Source organism: Eurypyga helias, unplaced genomic scaffold (assembly GCF_000690775.1).
Source record: "Eurypyga helias isolate BGI_N326 unplaced genomic scaffold, ASM69077v1 scaffold11126, whole genome shotgun sequence".
Taxonomy (NCBI): Eukaryota; Metazoa; Chordata; class Aves; order Eurypygiformes; family Eurypygidae; genus Eurypyga; species Eurypyga helias.
This window is the reverse complement of record NW_010254749.1, coordinates 142,619-162,192: the sequence shown is the minus strand read 5'-3', so window position 1 is coordinate 162,192 and position 19,574 is coordinate 142,619. Positions and strand designations below refer to the sequence as shown.

Here is a 19,574-nt window from a genome sequence, read left to right as displayed (position 1 = left end):
CTAGCGTGGAGAGTGTTCTGAGAAATTCAGGATGCTGTGATCCTTCTCAAACAAGGACATCCAAACCCAAGCGAAGAAGAGAGCATAGCTTGTGCTTGAGCACATGTGTGCACATATCTGTACGTGTGTCTTTTTTTTTTCTATCCAAAAGGTAGAAGAATACGCTGTTATCAGTCTTGCAGCGAGAGTGGGTGGAAAACTATTCAGAGAAGCTTTTTTCCCGCTGAAAGCCTTTGGTGTCTAGAAATCAAAGGTTCCTGCAGATGTGTGCAAGTCTTGATGAGATCTTAATAGAGAAGATTTCCAAAATCTAGATGGAATTTCTGATGAAACTTCTGATTTTAAACCTGATTGCCCTTGCCAGCTTAGAAGGTGGAGGCTGTAGCAGTGAAACGGAGAGCCTGGGCTCAGTCAACCTGAGTAACCGCATGAAGCGTCACTGTAGACCCCAAAGGGGGTAGAGGTTGGGTTCTTCCCTCTGCCTCATCTTCATGATTTCCTCGGTGACAGCCTGCACATTTTCTGGGTAATGAAACCTCTCTTTAAAGCCAGTGGTAGTCATGCACTGTGTTTATAGAAGGAGAGAATAAAATATTAGGATTTTGTTCCATGTCTCTTGAAATAGATACTATTTTAGCATTTGTAGTTTCTTTTTCTTCCCAAATTACTGTTAATGGTCTATTTTGTGTTCAATTAACATCCAGTTTCTGGTTGATGTGTGTTTTCATTTAATTTTTTTTTCAGTCAATGTATTCTGGTTGCAGTAAAAGAAAAGCTTAGTACAGTGACACAAATTTAATTTTCCTTCTTAACATGGTATCCAGCCATACATTAACACTGGAAATAATGAGTCGTGGAATCAAGAGCATGTGATGTGGTCTTTTGTGAAAGACATCTCAACGGGCATGGGGTCACGTTATAAGACATTGGCACTAGAAATTTCTTCCCACTCTCTTGAAACAATTTCTGTTTTGTGCAAACATATGCAAAGTCCCGCCTGCCTCGCTTTTTTTTGCAGCCTGTGTTAAACTTCAGTTGTCGCTTGAATTTACGTTCCAAGTTTTTCTGCATCAATTTCATTGAACCCAACAATAGAGAACTTAAAGGATGTACAGAGCTATTTTTTCAGAAGGGCTCGTAAAAGAGGCAGGCTGCTACTACTAGCTTGAGCCAAAATACATGGAGTGAAAATTGTGCAAGTTTCTTTGCAAGCAGATATATCTTGTCTCTGATAGAGGAGGCAATGGCTTTACAAATGCTGGGGTTCCTGTAAGCAGTGTATGTCACTTACGGTGAATTAGAATTTGTTTCTGCTTCCATTGACTTCAGCACATGAACATTAATCTCCAACATTAATCAATTTACTGTCACTGAAACCCCATAAGATAAAGAATTACAACTTCTATTTTGTAGATGAACTTGAGTTGCGAAGAGATTTAGATTGCTGTTTAAACATGTGTTTAGGCACCTAAGGATGCAACTAGATGCCAAGCAAGATTTATGAAAGTGCCTTAACTGATTTTGAGTGGAAGTTTAGGGCCCAGAGAAGCGAGGGGCTCTGACAAATTCAGCTAGGCACTGGAGTATCTATAGCAACCTCGTGCTGAGTTCTGGTCTCACTTGTGTTTGGGAGCAGAACTAGAGCTGAACCCAGACTTGCACCTCGTGGTAGACAGAAAGTGCATGCAGGAGATGAAAGGCAAGTCCTTGATGAGCCTGCCATTTGCGTCTGGGAACAGCACTATTCGTACAGGTGTACGCAGCCGCTACTCCCCCTTTCCATTTGTTCCCAGCTTCGTACTTCTATCAGCAACTCCCCACCTCAAGTTATTTTTCAGCTGGATGAGTTCCAGGCGCAGCAGAGAGTATGGAGCCAGGGCCACAGCCTGGAGCTGTGAGGATGACAGAGTTCCTACATCCTGGCTGTGGCTGGGCAGCCAGGCTCCCAGTAAGAGCTTCTGAATTCAGCATCTGTGCTGAAAAAAGGGATAGGTGACACAGCTGTTTCCCAGCTGTTTCGCTCTCCAAAAATTATATAACTATTCTATCACACAGTTAAGGACACTTAGAGGTTTCAAATACTTCCTTTTTTAATTGTTAATGCTTTTAAAATTTTATTTATTTAATTTCAAACAACACCTGTTTCAAATTCCTTGATTTAAATGAGTTCAATGCTTCCTGAGTTCCTGAGGCAGAAGAGTCTTGAAAGGGGGTTGCATCCCTACAGCCTGCTAGGATGGAGCCTGCTGTGGAAACTGCTAGGTGGAAATGACAAGTAATAAATTTGTTGAAAAAAGGCAGCTTATGAGCAGGACCAGAATGAAATCTGAGTCAAGTTAGATGAAAATGCTGGGGGAGAGAACACTTCAGCAACATTGAAATGGCTTTTGATGTTTGAAAGTAGAAAACATTTCCATGTTTGTTTCAAAATGATGTATTTCAGCTCAAAAGGACCAACACTTGAAAGGGGAAGGCTATATGCAACTTCAGAAACATTTTATTTTCCTTTTGCCCAGATAAATGTCGTGAGTCAACTCAAATTATTTTCATAGCAAATGAGATGTTTTAGTTTGCTTGACCCATATTTTCTTTTTGTCTTCTTTAGTCACTGCAAAAACTCCTTTTTTCCTTATGTCTCCCACCAGAACTGAAGGTTGGAGACTGGAATATTCCACCTCCGTGTGTGCGGGGTGAAGCTGCCTAAAATAAATCTCCAAGCATCTCAGGCTCTGCCTCTATGCTAGAGGATTTATTCTTACCCTAGAGTGAGAATCCCATGTTGATGATATCTTTAAGGAAGCCAATGATCCCAAAGCCCCAGGCCAGAAACTTGACAACGTAGTAGTAGTAACGAGGCACTGCTGACATGAACAGGTCACTTTCTGCAGAGATTGAGCGTGTATGCATGAATAACGATGGTTATCAATGTTCAGGAGCATTACAGGAAATCAATGGGATCCACTGTGCACACGAAAGCAGGTGATACATAAAACTGTTCCCTACCTGGGAACATGCATGCTGCCTTCCTGAACCTCTCAGATCAAATTTGGCACCAGGGTAGCTGAATCTGACACGGTTCTGATCGTAACCTTCGCAACTAGAATTGTGCGGGTACATACGCCTGATGAGAATGTGACAAGAGAAAATTGAATGTAAAGTCCGCTAGACAGCCAATAAATTTGTTTTATATCTTTATCTCTTCCTCGCTTGGCAATTATTTCAGCAGGTGCTGAACTGCTTTCTGCTTGCTGTGAGCAAGGGTACTCAAATGACCTGCTGTAAATTCTTGATATTTCCTGTACTTAAGAGAAGACATAATCATCTGTGGAACTTGTATATTTAGTGTGGATTAAGAGGTGTTTTTTTTAAATAATGCTTTTATTTAATTTTTTTAACAGACCAAGATTGGTCATAACTAGCAGTATCTTACTTAGTACTACATAACTGAAAGGTGTTCATATAATCACCAAACCCCTGTTTTACCTATTCTTAAAATAGAGGGGAGGAGTTGTCGCTCAGGTCCTTCCACATTATTTGTTGTAATTCAGTAGACTCATAATGACAGCGTAACGCTATTAGGCTATAGCCCTCCTAGGTTATGATTTTTAGAACCATAAAGCAAGAGTTGTAGGGTTTTGGAGGTTGATTACAGGGAGAAGTTTATTGTTATTTCTTACAGTTAAATCTGCTAGGTAAGTTAAAACAGCCGAGTAGATCTGGAGCAGAAATGATGTGCAGTTAAACACTGAAAACCCTCTACCTCTCCCATACAGGAGAGCTATTAAAGCTAAGGCTTATTGTACATTAGTATTCTGCATTTGTTATCTGTAATGCTACTACAGGCAGTAGTTTGAGCAGGCTGCTGCCATTTCTAACTTCATGCTACAGCGTTCTCGCTTGTCTGCACAGTTGACCCGATCCTGTATGTCATCAGGGAGGAGATGTTTAACTTGTGACACTACTAATCCTTTCCTGAAGGCTTTTCGTTCTTCCTGCACGTTGTCCTTTCATTGCTTTTGTGAGCTGGAACACGCTTGCTCAGCCCAGTGATGAATTCATGTAATTACCTATGTATGTACCAAAGTCCTGTTGACTTTAACGTTAAAGATCAGCGATTGCTTAAGTATTGCACTGAATCAGGACCCCCGGGCGTTTTCACATGCACAAGCTAACTTGGGAATCGGTGCGCCTTACTGCAGTTCTCCACGGGTGGGAATGAGCAGCAGGCTCGGAACGCTCCCACAGCCTGGCCGTCACCGCACGTGCTGGGCTGCGCGTGGGGACAGCACCCACTGGGTGCTCATCTACCCCCAGGTAAATCTGCAGGGCACAGTTGGCCTGGATGCCTTTGCAGGTGGGATACGTGGAAACAAATCATGATGTTAGACAAAGTCTTCTAGAAAGCCTCATTAATCTGTGTGCAGGTATAAGTTGTCCAAAAGCACATGAACGTGACAGGAATCTGCGTCCTGGTGTAGGTCTGTGTGGGTACCTCTGCAGAAACCCTGTCTCCAGGAACTCATGGTGCAGAGTCCTTTCTCAGCCAAGTTTTCACACGGGGATGTGGATGATTTTCTGTGTGCTTCTTGAAAAATGTGCTTGCCTCCACACTGTTGTTTAGCTGCTCTAAATACCCCTAATGCACTGTGATAATGCTGTGTTTTACGGAGGGGGCTGCACTGCTGTCAAGCCCAAAGAGTCTAGGTTGGTCTTGGGGTAGGTGGGCATCAAGCCTTCAGAGAATGATTGTCCTCAGCTGGAGTGACTGACAGTCCCAGGAAGGCCATCTGAATTACAGAAAACCTTGGATGTCCAGTTTGGATGTTGTCATAACCCAGTAGACACAGTATATACTCCCCGTAGGGGCTCATTTGTGATCCTTCCTAACACAGTTTGCACTCAGAATTGAGTTAGCCCTTTGAGAGGGGAGGTGTTGCTGTTGGAGCAGTTGCAGTCTGGGCTTCTGCCAGAGCTCTGTGGCATTGCTTTCCCAGGTAGATGATGGAGTGGACTTCTGCTTTCTCCATCCCTTCAGATGCCATCCGTGCTGCTTCCTCAGTGTTTTGATATTCTGCCAGCTGAGGGAGGGAAGAGCCATTTATAAATATTTCTGGTAATACAGTAAGTACTCTCACATGTTTTGCTCACTCATTTTCCGTATCCAGAAATCTATCCGACCAGAATCAGTTCACTCTTTTATTAGCAGAAATAGATCCACAACAATTAAAATTGATTAAAAAAAAAAGGAAAGAAAAAGAGAAGCAGCAGCAAGTACAACATCATATTGACTGACTGTGTGTATATTCACACTGGCTTCCAATCCATGGATAATTACCCCTCAGAGATGGTGTGCTATGTACAGTACGGTGATGGAATTATGCACTTTAAAGAGCTTTAGTGAGGCTCTTAGGATGCCAAATTCTTTCCTTTTTTTCTTTTCCCTCTTCTCCTCTTTTCATTGCAGTGAGTAATGATTTTTAAATGCACATGACCCATCCTCAAAACAAAAATAAGGCAAGTCACTGATGTTTCCTTTCTCTGGGTCTCAATTTTTTTGAACTGACACGATAGAAGTGTACTCATAAGATGAAATTTGGGGCATGGTCAGAGGGTCTCTTGGGACTGATGGGCTTTGTTAGTGAGGAGGAAAGCGAGTGGAACTCAGTTGTTATTCGTTCTCTCTAGCAGCAGGCACCCCAATTGGGATTACTGCAAGGAAAGAGGGCTTGGAAGAGACCATGGACATAAATTCGTAGTAAAGCGGGCTTCTTTCGTTAGGTTGGTCATAATCACTTTACTTGCATGCTAAGAACCAGTTGTGGTGTTCCTCTGACCTCTTTGTCAGAGCCAGTTGAGCTGTTTTGATTTGCAGTTTCACACACATGAAGTATTGCCTATGAATTTCAGACTAAATTGTTTCTGGCAAAGTAATAAGCAAGTAAAAAACAGGGCCTTGTTGTAGGAAGTGTCAAGCAATCTTAATTTTAGGCAGAGATACCAGCTCCTCCTAGAGGAAAAGAGCCAGTACGTAAATAGCTCCCAACAGATCCTTCACCCAAGGAGACAAAAGGTTGACGTGCAGAAGTTGCTGCTAATGCCAAATTTAACCTTTCCAATGGGAATGTGTCTCGTACGTGAGGTTTGAGTTTTTGTAAGATGCAACTTGATGTTCGGGAGGGAGTGTTTCTTGCTACTCTGTGTTATTTGGGAGGTACTAACTCTCCAGATCCATTTGGAGATCTTTAGAGAACATCTCCAAAGGTACTATCCCAGGAGTTTAAAAAAGGAGGTGCTTTTTTTAAACCACAGCATTAGGAAATTAAGCTGCAGGGCTGCTGTACTTCTCCGTGGCAGGTGTAAGTTCTCTTACTGTCCCTTTGGCTATGTTTATGGATTTTTGTCTTTTTTTTTTGTCTTTTAATGAATGCTTAGTACCAGTGAGGGTTGCTGTATCCTGTTCCAGCAGCCTGGACCATCAGTTGTGTTAAAAGGAGGGCTCCCAAAGAAAGAGACTCTAACTGGGACAGGCTGTAGCAGCTATGAGGTCCCCCCAGCTGCCCTGCTCCTGCTCAAGGATGAATGAAGGTGGGTCTGGGAGTGTTCCTGGGGTGGGTTTGTATATAGAAGGCATACCAAGCCAGCCCTTTTCCCCTCCTATCCCAGTTTCCTTGGAGTCCTGTGCCCTAGCAGGAGCACTCTCCCTGCTCTCCACATGTAACCTGGGCTGCAGAAGCTGGAACAAGACAGACAAGGACCTTCCTTGAAGCTGCCCAGCCTCAGCCCCTGAATAAAACAAAGGACACGCACTGCTTTACAGCTAACCAAAGACAAACAAGTGAAATAGTTCTGCTGTCCGTCAGAGAGGCTTTGTGCATGGCTGTACGTGGTGGTTGAACATGTGGTTTCCACAGAGTAGCTGAATTTGGGGGATGTGCTGGGGAGAGGGCTGCCCAGCATATGGATGCCCTATCCCTGGATGCTATCAAGGCCAGGCTGGGGGAGGGCAACCTGGTCTGGTGGAGGGTGTCCCTGGCCATGGCAGGGGGGTTGGAACTGGATGGTCTTTAAAGTACAACCTAAAGCATTCTGTGATTCTGTGTGCCTCCTGAGGAAGTATCAGATGCTTCAATCTATGAATCTGTTATGTCTCCATCTTCTTGACTCTTCCGGAATAGTACCAAGTGATGCTTCAAGCCACTTGCAGCATCTTTCAGCTTGTTTGGTGATGGTGCATCATGTGTCCTCCTCAGCAGTCTAAAATGTTTCAGGTTGGGGTTCAGTCCCACAATCCCTAGTCCTTTATTGTTCTAGTAGTTTGGGGAGTATCTGCCTAGCGTTCTTGGGTACCGTGGTGAAAATGCGGTGGGTGCTTTTGGTTTTTAAGTGGTTGATATGAGAAAGTGTGTGTGTGTCCCCCCATTCTTATTGTTTTAATCTAAATTGAGGAACCGTTCCTTACTTGTTAGATATGTAAATTTTTAGGCAACAAATTATCGATTTTACTTGCCAACCCTCTCCAGCCCCTTTCTTCCATGATCCCCCCACCCTACTTCCTTCTCATTCCCCTCAATATGTGTAGATGATGAATAGCAAATATTCTCAGAGAATTTTTCAGGAGTATTTACTGTAGGGTTTTGCTTTTGTTTGCTTTTCTGGTGACTTGGAGATGGCATGGTGAGAAAAGAAACATGTGAGCTAAACCTGTTGGTTTGAACATTGTGTCAGAAAATATCCATAAATTGCAAGTTACTACACAGATGTATAGATTTAATGAGACTGTGTAATGCCATTTATTTATGCTAAAGAATCTGACACATACGGTACTGAAAAAAAGTTAATACTCTAAGAGTTATTTTATATTTTTCCATTGCCATCTGTCACTGCCTACATAATAATGATACAGGTGAAAGCCTAGCATTGCTTTAAAAAAAATCAGAATGAATAGTCTTTTAAATATCTTGCTGCTTTAATAGCTGGTGTGTTTTAAGTTGTAGGAAGGAGGCAACAGAGATACCCTCCCCCCATTTTTAGTATATTAAATTTTGGGTTTAAACACATTTAGATTCTTGAAGTGACTTTCTGAAAGTGGAAAACAGTTCTAAACTGTTTTGTCCTTTTAAATTTGGAAAAGCTAAGGGACAAAACCAGGTTCTGCCATCCTTCTACTGTCAGTGTCTGGTTGTCAGACTAGCCCTTTCGTGTGCATCTTTAGAGGTAGGTGAAGTTTTCTGCTCAAAGTCCTGCCTTCATGTGTGGAATTCAATACTGTTGTAGTCTGAACTGTGAGCGTGTCTCTCTAGACCCCAGATCCTGGTCCCCATTGGCCATTTGAAATCAGTAAAGGAAATAAAACGTAAGGGAAATACACTTGTTCAGCTGTCTCAGGTAAAAATACATGTGTCAAAGCAGCACTAACTGAATTCAGCATTTACAAAGACGCTGGCTTTTAAGAATTTTCCTTAAACTTTATGCAGTTATACCGTGGTTAGGCAAAACTGCTTTCCCTTTTTACATTTAATCACAGAGGAGTCCAGCACAGCAATGTCTGCGAAGTGGATGGTGAGAAGTCTCTACGCTCAGATGTTTGGAGTGATCCTGGGCTGCAAATGGTCCTGTACCCAGGGATCTGCCCATTGCTTTGCATCGGCCACCTGCCTCCAAGGGCGCAGGCAAGGCTTTGACTCAAATCAAATAAACAAAGCAGGGCCTGTTGTTAATCTCCTTTTTACAATGTAGTGACAAAGACAGAAAATATTTTTGTGGCGGGTGCTTATCCTATAATTTTCCATGGGTTGATGAGTCAGGGGAGGTGCCTCCTTTAGAGGAGGACGACGACATGGCTAGGTCAGGTTGCATTAAGATGATTTAGAGTTTATATAATTAAAAATAAATACCTCTTTTTCCTAAAAGCTGTGAAAGATCCAAAGGTAGAACTTTGTGACACTTTTCACTTATTTAAAATAATGTCTCTAGTGGTAAAAATGCCAGAAAATGAAGCAAAGTAACCGCTCCAGACCCAGGGAAGTCATTCCATTGACTTCAAACAACTTTGTCGTGTGCATTTTCTACTGTAGTGCAGGTCCCTAGTGGAAAGTTCCTTAGAAATGAAATAATCATTACTGTTATAATTGCTACTCTTTGCGTATGTTGGAAAGCATTTTAGGAAGTCATGCGCTTTTTAAGAAGCAGAGATGACAATGAGGGAGCGATGAGGTTTTGGTCACTTTAAATGGATGTTATAAATCAGTTTATTTTTGTTTATAAGAGATGATCCATATATAGCTGTAGTTTTGTCAGCATTTTCCATTGCAAACTTCTGAGTTTGGGAACCATACAGAGCTCTCAGCAGTCTCTTAGAAAATCCACTTAGAGGTGAATGTTGTGTCATTGCTTAATGAGTATGTGTTTCTTCTGCTCCCTTATTAGAATTTGAACTGGTCTTAAAAATAAAAAGGTGTTCATGGTTTAATGCTTTGAGAGACAGAGCATTTCACTACAGGACTGAGCCTGATTTTACTATTCCTTCTCTCTCTGCTTTCCAGTGTGCATCAGAAATAACTCCACTGAAGTAAAAAAGAGCTGTGGTAGGAGAGGAGACTGAGGGTGTTTAATGTACATGTTGCAGACAGTAAGACTTGCTTTAGATCAGCAAGAGAAGGGGCTGTGGAAGACCACCCACATCACCGAACCCTGCCCCCTGCAGTTCACAGTAACTGTGGAATCAAGGTTTACAATGAAAAGGGGCCCTGGAGAACACCTGCCATGCACCACAGCCCCCCCAGTATCATCTGCCTGTCTGTAGCAAGTGTAAAGTCACTAAGACGCAGGCAGAAAGACTTGGTGATTACGGTATGTAGGAGCAGGGGAGCACAAAGGCTGACCAGGTGCTGCATAAAGGCAGAAAGTTTGCTAGATGACATTTTCCCAGAAAAGCATGTTTCATGCAACAGGAAAAAAGAAAAAACCCTACTCCCTCTCACCCTGTCAAAACAGAACCAAAAGTAGCAGAAGTATCCAACAACTGCTCTGAATTTGACCTTAGGGAAAAATCCAGAGTCCAAGTCGAATAATTTAGGCTTAGCTGAAGCATCAGTAGAGGGGACAGCAGCAAGGAGCCGAGTCCTGCTGCGTTCCACTCGTCCTTCACAGGGGCCAGGTTCTGACCCTGCAAATGGGTAGGGGGGCATGGGGGTGAGGAAAGCTCTACCTTGTACCTATAGGGAGTCGGCAGAACCCTTGTATTACATTAAGCATGCCACTTGTTGCACCATAATTACTTTCTAAGTATAGGCAAAAAAGGAGGGGGAAGGTGGGTCATCAGCAGTACTTTTCCTACCCTGGGATATGAATACATGACTGCATTGTGTAAGTACAAGTTTCATAGGTGCATCTGTGGGTGAAATTTGGCCTGAGGTCCTTCTGGAGCGGTATCTTGCGACACTGAGCAATCTTATATATTCAATTAGGAGTTCTTACTCTTGCCAGATGGAGGTATGCAGCATGGGTGACTTGTGGTGAGCAAACAGTCATGCCTAAAGGCTGGGCATCTAGGGCAAATTCTGGTCTAGATACTGCCAACCTTGCTTATACCAAGGTACTCCTTACTCAGTGTCTTAGCCTTTCAGCAGGGTTCTTACTGAATGTGATTCAAAATCATTGAAACCATCAGAATTTGGTTGTGTGATAGAAAAGACATTCCTGGTCTTAACGCTGCACTGGCTGGGATGCTGTGTGCTTAAATCGGAGCCTTTCCAACTGCAACTGTGATCTTTTCAGCTTAATATTTGTATAAGCTTAGATAGCTGTTTGAGCACAAAAGTTGTTCCGCAGGTTTCACTGCTGCAGTCATCTTTTGCTTGTGTCTGGCCGTGGACAGCTGGGTTGGGAGAAGCTGACGGGTGTTTTATAGCATACTGCAAACTTGCAGTGACATCCAGGGTGCTGCTCCACGTGAGCCCAAGCTGGTTCTTGTGATGGCACAGCACGCCTGCTCAGGGGCCGGATCCAGCTTAAAAGGGTTGATTTTTCTCAGGAAGGTTAGTTTTCAACCAGATTGGTTTTCCACCCAGTTCCATGACCACTGGTGCCCATGGAGATGGAAGGGGTAGGGAATGAGAGGATGGCAACCGTGGTTTGTGTCAGCTAAAACCTGACTGAAGCTTGGCTTAGCTATGCAACCACATCCTAATTTAAACTAAACTTGGGTGTAACAGACCTGTTAGTCTACACTTACTGCACACACCACCTCCAGAAGATATGAAATAAGTCTTCTGTTGCATTTAGTGAGAGTTTAAATTGACTTCAGAGGTAGCAGGCTTAAACTGAGACTCTTCAATGCGAAAACTAAAAATTTCTAAGGGTGCCTAAATAAGCCGATCGTTTCTCACTGAATTTCTGGCATGTTAACCACCTCCATGTGGGCTTGAAGAATCCCGTTTGTAGCATGCAGAAAAGGACTCTGCACTAAGCTTCTAAAATCTTTCCTCACTCCCCTCCTTTATATCAGTTATGAAATATTTGGTTTAACTGTTACAAATGGACATGAGGTCACCATGTTGTCACCATGTAACATTCCCACTTATTCAATGGCCAAAAGCTAAATCTTTGGCGGCTTGTGATAAACAAATTTGACACCCAGCATGGGGGATGTCCGTGTGTAACGTAAAAGGCCTTTGTGCTTTTGTCACTTAACTCGAAAAAGGAGTTGGGTAATTCCCCTTTCTCCGCAGGTGACATTCACCCTCATTTATTCCATCCAGACACAGCTTCGCTTCTCTCAAAGTCTCCGGAAAGCCTCAAGCTACTGTGAAAGCAGAGCTGGCCCCCCTGACATACACCTTTCTAACCCCCAACCGAAGCATTTTCCATGACAGTGTTGTCAGGGCAGTGTTGCCCACATGTGCCATTTGAGAGAGACACCTTCCTTTCTCCTGAAAATCACGGTTTTCTACTCCAAAGCCACAGTTGAGTGAACTGTGCCTTCAGCACTAGCTCTCCTCCTTCCTCATCCTCACACCTGCGTGGCCTTGGAGTGATACCCGCTTTGCACCAGCGCAGCACGCGGAGAAGGGGAGGCCTTTGTTTCTCAGGAACTGAATGTAATTTCCAGCTAACTTACCTTTTAATGTCAACCCGTTTGCCGAGTGCTTTGTCCTAGGAGGTGACAACAGACCAGATTCCTCACCTGGTGCTGCTGCTGCTTGGCTGACATTCAGACCCTTTGTATGGGTGCCTTTTTGAAAAAGGTAGATTTGTCAGTGGTCCCTTGTTTACACTTTTAATAGCTCACAATTAAGCTAAAACAGAATTGAAAAGCCTCCTTCATTAAAAGCCAAGTTCTACCAGCAGCAAGAAACTCAAAGATGAAGTTTTCTTTTCACTAAGACCCCTTTATACTATTCCAGGAGGAAAGTATGTTTAAACGTGCATTAAAGTCTCACTACACTTTTGGAGTGGTGTAAACACACTCCTTAAGGACACTTTTTGCTCCCCAAGTGCTCTTAGGCTGAACAAGAGTCAGGGCTCATTATTTCCAGCTTTTGGCATTCCTTACCTTAAACTTTCAAAATCTGTCAAGACAGAAGAGTTCTCCCTCCTGCCTCCCCCTCCTTCATTTTAATTTTACAAAACGCTTGTCCGTGAGCCACCCCGGATCTTAAATGTATTCTGCTCACCATTACCGAGTACTTCTAATATGATAAAACCAGGACATTTAACAGTCTAAAAACACTCCGTGTCTGAGTCTTGTGGTGTGTGAGAACTAAGTACTCAGGTTCAAAACACAAAAGAAGATGGGTCATTTTCTATTTGTCTTTAGCTGCCAATTAGAAGTGTCATTAATCCACTGCCCGGGAGAAGTTAGTGATTAAAACAGACGGTGTCACTGACCGTTGACGAGATGCTACGCAGAAGGTTGTGCTGTAGCTGCCTGTCACTGTGCTCATGGCAGTTGGAGCTCAGTCTCATTTTCCAGAGGGTGTCTTGATTTCTTGGCATTCTGAGGTAAAGAGACACATTATCCAGGATTTGAACATTACATTGTATTGTGTTCTGGATGGAGAATCTGCAGCAGACCCTGGGAGAGCTAACACGCTACCTGGCCCCCTCTGTCAGATGGGTTTGGTTAGAGAACACGTTGTGTTCGCCTTAGCTGCAGAGTCCTTCACTGTGTTCGCCCACGGAGCCACCCCAAGGCTCTTCGGGGCTGGCAGATTTGAATTTTGTCTCTGCAAGGATGAGTGTCTGAAGCTGGGCCAAAGCTTCACTTCCTTCTGGCAAGAGGAGTGGGATGGGGGAAGAGGCACGGGAGGGCTGAGGGGTCAGGCTTGCTTTTTCTGCTGCTCCGGGGGCAGCAGGAAGAGGCTGGCGGTGGAAGGCTGCTGCCAGGAAAGGCTAACCTCTAGCTGGAGACCACAAACCCTTGGTGACAGTGGCCAGCCTGGTTTTCCAAGGCCACAGATAAAATAAGCAATGACCTAGGACAGCAGACAGTGGAGGAGACAGTGGGGCACGGTCCTGCTGCTGGCTCCCTGTTGTGTCGGATGGAAGGATTTTTGTTCTGTAGTGGGAATTGTGCTCTAGCTTGCTTAAAAACAAGATGACCAGTGCTTTACTCCACATCCCACCTGGGGATCAAATCTTTCAGCAAGACAGGAGTTTTTCTTTTTTCCTCCCCGATATCACTTTTGAGGGAAATAAATTTCCATGACAGAGGATGGAATACTAGGAATGTTTTTCTTAGGTGTATCTTCCAAATTCTGGTTTGTAGCCACACTAATTTGTGGGTGAAGGAAATATTTTGGTAGTGAAAACTTGCCAAAATGCTGTTTAACAAGGAACTGCAGTTTAATTAGCACTTATGAGACATTAACAATAATTGTATTCAATTTGGCCACTCGGGATAAAGTATGATTCAGGATCAGCTGGTTGATGGGGAAAAAAAAGAGAAGTAACATTGCTGTGTGGTCTGGTGAACATGTGCCATTAGCTACGTATTCGCAGGTAGAAGCTTTTGTGGCTGTTTCAATATTTTTTTTATTTTTTTTTTGGTTCCCATGGGGTGTTTTGCAGGACTAGAAAAAAGTCGAAGAAACTTGTCTTAACTGGAGGGAAATGGTTTGACTTCAAGTTCATGCTTTTGCAGTGAGCTGGATTACAGTTTATCCCTGCTATCTCTTTCGCTGTGATTTTTAGGAAAAGTGCCAAAAACTTTAAAAATCTTTTCCATTTACTTATTTATGCTTTGCTTTGCCAAGGAATGAGAAAGCCTGCCACTTTTAGCAAGCCTGTGAGCAAGAAAGGCAAGGGAACCCAGGGTGAAATTTGACGTGGAGATGCAGGATAGCCATAAACATCTCTTGAATATTTCTATTCTTCTTTGCAGCAGAGTTCATTAGCCTTCCGAGTTTGTGGCTGTAGGTGAAAACAGACAGTGCCACAAAACGACTGTAGTTTCAAAGGCGGGCTGAGAGCAGAGAAAACAAACTATATGCAATTTAAGTGCCTGTTAATATGCACGCTACCACACAAGCCTAATATATACACCAACACGATGTAAGGCAGTGGAGATGACCTGATTAGTAAAGCCCTCGCAACGCGCTGAGGAGATCCCTGCTGCACCAGTGCTCCCCTCCTTGGAGACCTGCGACTGGTCCCAGCTGAAGGAAACCTTCCCGCAGCAACGAGAGCTGGCAGAGGGTTTCTGCAAAGGCGAGAAGAGTAAACAGCCTGCACGACTCCGCAGGATAGCTGGGATACTGGGAAAGGTGCAACATGAATTCCTTGGGCTTTGTGAGCTACGCTTGCAGGAGTGGTGGAGCGCTGTGTGTTTGGGGCGGTTGCATTTCGGCGAACGGCTCGCTCCGTGTTCTTGTGCTGTTTATCCTGTTGGATGAAAGCCATCATTCAGCAGAAAGAAACGGTAGGGCAAGTTAAAGTAAGTGATCTTCCAGTTTGTAAGCTCTTGCAGCCCTGTTTTCATGTGTTGAGCAAGCAGAGGTCCAGACACTTGAATGGTGCTTAGCACTTAGAGTGGTCAAGTGTTTGTTATTCCACGTCAGAGAAATAGAGACAAATTTATGTACGTAAGAAGGCAACTAAGAGACAAGGCTTATTCTCTCTCTTGTGAGTACATATAAATATGCACAACTGCTATGAGGTTTTTTTTGTTTATTTTGTGCATTACTGTGCATGGAGAGCATGTGAGCTTGTGGCAGAAACCCGGGGTTTTAGGTGAGGAGCGTAGGGCACTATTTCTGGCTCTTCTGTATCTACTTGTGTGGCCAAGTGTATTAAATCCTGCTCCTGAAGACAGCGAGCTGTTTATTCGAGCTTCGTTCTCTGACTTGCTGAATACCCCAGAAGGCTGGTATTATTAGGGAGAACTGTCATTCCTTAGCTCTGAAAGTGGGCTGTCCATAAATCACCAACGTGCTTTCCATGGGGAGGTGGGACTAGCCCGTGGAGCTGGCAGAGCTTCCACTCTTCCTCCCTTCTGCTCAGCCCCTCCACCCGAGGGTACATCCTCCTGGTCACGAGGCTGGCGATGGCTGTGCCACTCAGTGTACCCTGGGCTTGGCACAAGCTTCGGATGGCTTGCCGTTCCTTCTCTTGCTGCTGTGTCACGCATGCAAACAGCCTCCTGTTACCTGTTTCTGCTGTTCTTCCTCCCCTGGTTGAGGTGGAGGTGACCTCGCTGAAGCAGCTAGTGACAAAAACTTATCTTGTCCTTGGGGGGTGATTCCATAAAGTTTAGGGTCTCTCTTGCATGGCCAGGTTTGGGTGCAAGAACTTGCTTTCATCAGTGTGTTTCCCTGTGCGTGCTGTCGCTACTAGGGTTAGCACTGTGGGACTGTGCCGTTCCACCACGCTGGGTCTAGGTGGGGACAGCCAACCAGACCAGCACAGCCACATGCTGTCCCTGGGCACTGGCTGGGGCCAGGTCACAGTCAAGCTCTCAGTCTGTGCTGGGTTTTTGTGTGGTGTGGTTTTTTTTTTTAACAATAAATGCATCTCTGTGGCAACAGAAAATATTAATTCCCTTCTATAAATGAAGTATTAATATTTTGTTGTTACAATCTGTTTCGATGACGGTGCCTGTGCTGGCACTAGTTTGCTGTGATCTGATCCGGCTGTGTCCTTGCGCTGGATGGGCTTTGCTGTAAGAGTGCTTTCATTCCTTACCTCCCATTAGCGCCTTGATGAATAGTGGAAGATGCATTTCAACTATTTTATCATTAAAAAGCAACATCTTCCCGTTGTTTAGTCTCTGGTGCCTTTGTCCTGTTCATTATGCTTTGCCTAGGAGTCACAACAGCAATTTAGAGTTGAAACATCAACGTCAGTCTCTGAACCTTGCGTTTTCTTTAACGGTAAATTCTGGGGAAGGAGCAGAAAGGAGGATGAAGGAGGAAGTCTAAGTAGCAAGGTTTGTTTTCTGATGTTTCCAGGCTGGCTGTTTGAATCTGTGATGCCTCACGGCGATGGGATGTTATCTGCTCTTCTCTCTCTCGCTGGGTTCCCGGACAGGGTCCCCTTGGGCGGCTGCTCTGGACGATGCCTGGCTCTGTTCAGAGAGGTGGGCCAGGCTCAGGGCATGCGGCTGCACTCCGGCTCCGCTGCTGTTACTGGCACTTGTGCTAATGGCCTTAGTACAGAGGTCAAAGACTGCTTAGATATGAAGGCTGAATCACCTTCTTTTTAAACCCCTCAGCAGGATCAGGGCTTAGGGAAGCAGACACGTGGGCTTGCCTTCTGGCTGACGGTGTGGATGGAGAGTGTGACTCTGGGACAGGCCTTTCGGCAGTTTCCACCAACCACTGAGGCACTGAAACAGGGGTGTCTGGTGATGAAAACACCCCTCCATTGACACCCCAAAGTGAAAAAGCTCGTTTCATTCATTTTCTTTAAAGGTTTGCTGATCCCACAAGCTCTTGATAGCTAGGGGAGGTTTATTCTGTGATCTGAGGATCGCAGAAAGTAGTGGTGAGCCGGTCAGTCTAACCAGGTGGATATGAAAGATCTTCAGCTGAGCTTATTTCTCTTGCTTCAGACCGACGTGCTTTGGCAGCGTCACATTTACGTGAATCAGGAGATGGTAGCAAAAAAGCACTGGAGGCTCATACAGATTGGTCTCCCCCTGTGTCAGGAAACCTGCCCATGCAGGCAGGGTGATTTGGAGTTCACTGACAGAGCCCACAAGCTTTGCTTCACTAGGTCACTGCCTGTAAAGGGTACTTGTTTCTGTGAGCTGGGCTGGTGCAGTGTCCTGTCTTTGGAAAATCTGGGTCTTGGAGCACTAGGCAGGAGAGACCTGGAGTAAGCCACTCTGGCTCTGTCTTTTGCTCTGGTGACTTGGGCTTCTTGAAAGGAAGGGGGATGCCTGTGTTTCAAACTGAGAAGCAGGAGGTCAGTTCTTAAGCCTGCTGAGTCTGTGACTTTTGGTAGGTCTCTGGATCACAGCATGCCTTAGTTTCTAAGCTGTTTAGTAGGGATAGAAACTAGGAATTAAAAAAAAAAAGAAAAAAAAAAAAACACCACCCCAAAAACACCACAAATGAGGCCTTGAAGCAAGATGCAGTTGTAACTTATGGTGTCATCACCACCATCAGGATCTTATGTTGGTTTGAGCTTTGAGGCCGTGCTTTAATACTAATAATACTAGAAGTTTACCATGATAGTAGCTACTGGGAACTTTAGAAAATACACATTTTTAATTATTTTTTAATTTTTTTTATTTCAGCAAATTCAGTAAAGCTAGAAATGCAAAGTGATGAGGAATGTGACAGGAAGCCCCTGAGTCAGGAAGATGAGATCAGGGCTCATGATGAAGGAAGCAGCCTGGAAGATCCCCTTGCTGAGAGTAACGAGATGGTGGATAACAGAAAGATCCAGGAGCTATCAAGCGAGGGAGGAATCCGGCTTCCGAATGGTAAACTGAAATGTGACGTCTGTGGCATGGTTTGCATTGGGCCCAATGTGCTAATGGTACATAAAAGGAGCCACACTGGTAAGCAGCTGAAAAAAAACCTGATGACTGCCTGTGGCGTCTGATGTTTATGTTACCTGACAACTCTTCTCTCTTCCTTTTTCATTCACGGGGTAGCAGGAGGCTGGGGAGGGGAAAGATGGGCTTTGTTTTGCTTCTCTGCTTGTTCCCCAAATTCTAATGCTGTGTTTCTGGCAAGCATGATGCTTCCTTGACATTCATTTCCAGCCTTCGGTTCTTAAAAACAGCTCAAAAGTCTGGAGATCCCCTTTTTTTACTGTTCTTAACCAGGGGTGAGATGGTAAGAGTCATTCTCTGGCCTGGAGGGGTGTGTGTGTTCATGGGTGTGTGCGTGTGCAAGGCTTTTGAGTGTTTAAGATGAGTCTCGGATAGTCTTTCCTTGGAGGTGCTCACAGGTGGGCAACACCAGCAGCTTCCTGGGGATCTCACACCTCCTTAGCAAGTGAGTGGGCGTGATGCTGGTGGCTGGGCAAACCTGAGATGAGTGAATCCCAAAGGGAACACTCATTCCTAGTGATCCCATTGCTGGGGTGGGCTTGCTGTTCCTCACCTGACAACTCCACCAGAGAAACCTCACCCAAACTGCTTTCATGGACTTATACTTGGCTCCCCCTTGCCATGCAGATAGCATTTTTTGTGGCACCTCTCAATGCTTGCACTTTCCTATCATTTATTTCTATTACTATTAGTATTACTACTGTTCGGAGACCCAAACAGCTTGCTAGGCATATGGATTTGAGAATTCAAGTGGCAGCAATAAACCTTGGCTGTATACTAGATTGAGCAGGTCTTTAGGGCCTAAAAGATGGGACCTTGAGTTCCAAACAGGGAATTTCAGGGGAATTTTGGCTAATGGGTCAAACTGGGGTGCCCAAGAGGCTGGTATACACTCACCTCTGCTGCTCCTCAGGTGGGAGTGACAGTTACCTCTAGGAGGATAAAAGTACAGATGGTGCCAGAAGATGCTTTTTGGTCTTGCAGAGGTCTACCTGGCAGAGCCTTTGATGCAAAAAGCACTTAATCTTGTGCCGAACCTCTATGAGATTTAAGCACGTGTAAAGTCACCTGAAGTGCTACAATATATGCTTAACTTCAGATACACACTGAAATCTTATGCAGGTTAAGTACAGGTTTCTGTGTTGGAGCCTCAGTGGGTGTTTGTTCTTCATATTTTTTGGACAAAATGAGAGCTATTTTTTTTCGAATCGTTCTCTACTATTTCATGGAGTGAGAGATTCACACTGACTGTAAGATATCTGCTAAAATAAAAAAAGAGAAGTGGCGTTTTAAGGTAAAGTGAGGAAGACTTTGTGTAGTCCCTTTATAAAGCTGGTAGTTTGCAGTCAAGTAGTGTGCACTGGATGGGCAAGAAATCAATAGAATTTCTGTTCAGAGGAATAATAAATATATATTACATAGTTAATGCTTTGTATACAAGTTGTATTGATAATAACTTAACATAAATGTATAATGCAAAGCATGTCGTAACTGCTGTCTAAAATCACGACTGCATCATAAACGACGGGGGAAAAGCATTAGCTGGAGAACCGAAATCTTGATTAACGAT

General features: G+C 44.2%; 1 protein-coding gene across 2 annotated transcripts in view; it reads left to right on the top strand.

Moving 5' to 3' along the window:
• IKZF2 (IKAROS family zinc finger 2 (Helios)) overlaps window positions 1-19,574 on the top strand; it is a 106,173-nt gene that overhangs the window by 40,590 nt on the left and 46,009 nt on the right. Inside the window, exon 3 of one of the 2 annotated variants that reach the window (XM_010153119.1) lies at window positions 17,741-18,007. In XM_010153119.1, the coding sequence (XP_010151421.1) occupies window positions 17,741-18,007 (267 nt within the window). The remainder of the gene's footprint in view (window positions 1-17,740; window positions 18,008-19,574) is intronic. The other variant, XM_010153118.1, reaches the window with a different exon arrangement.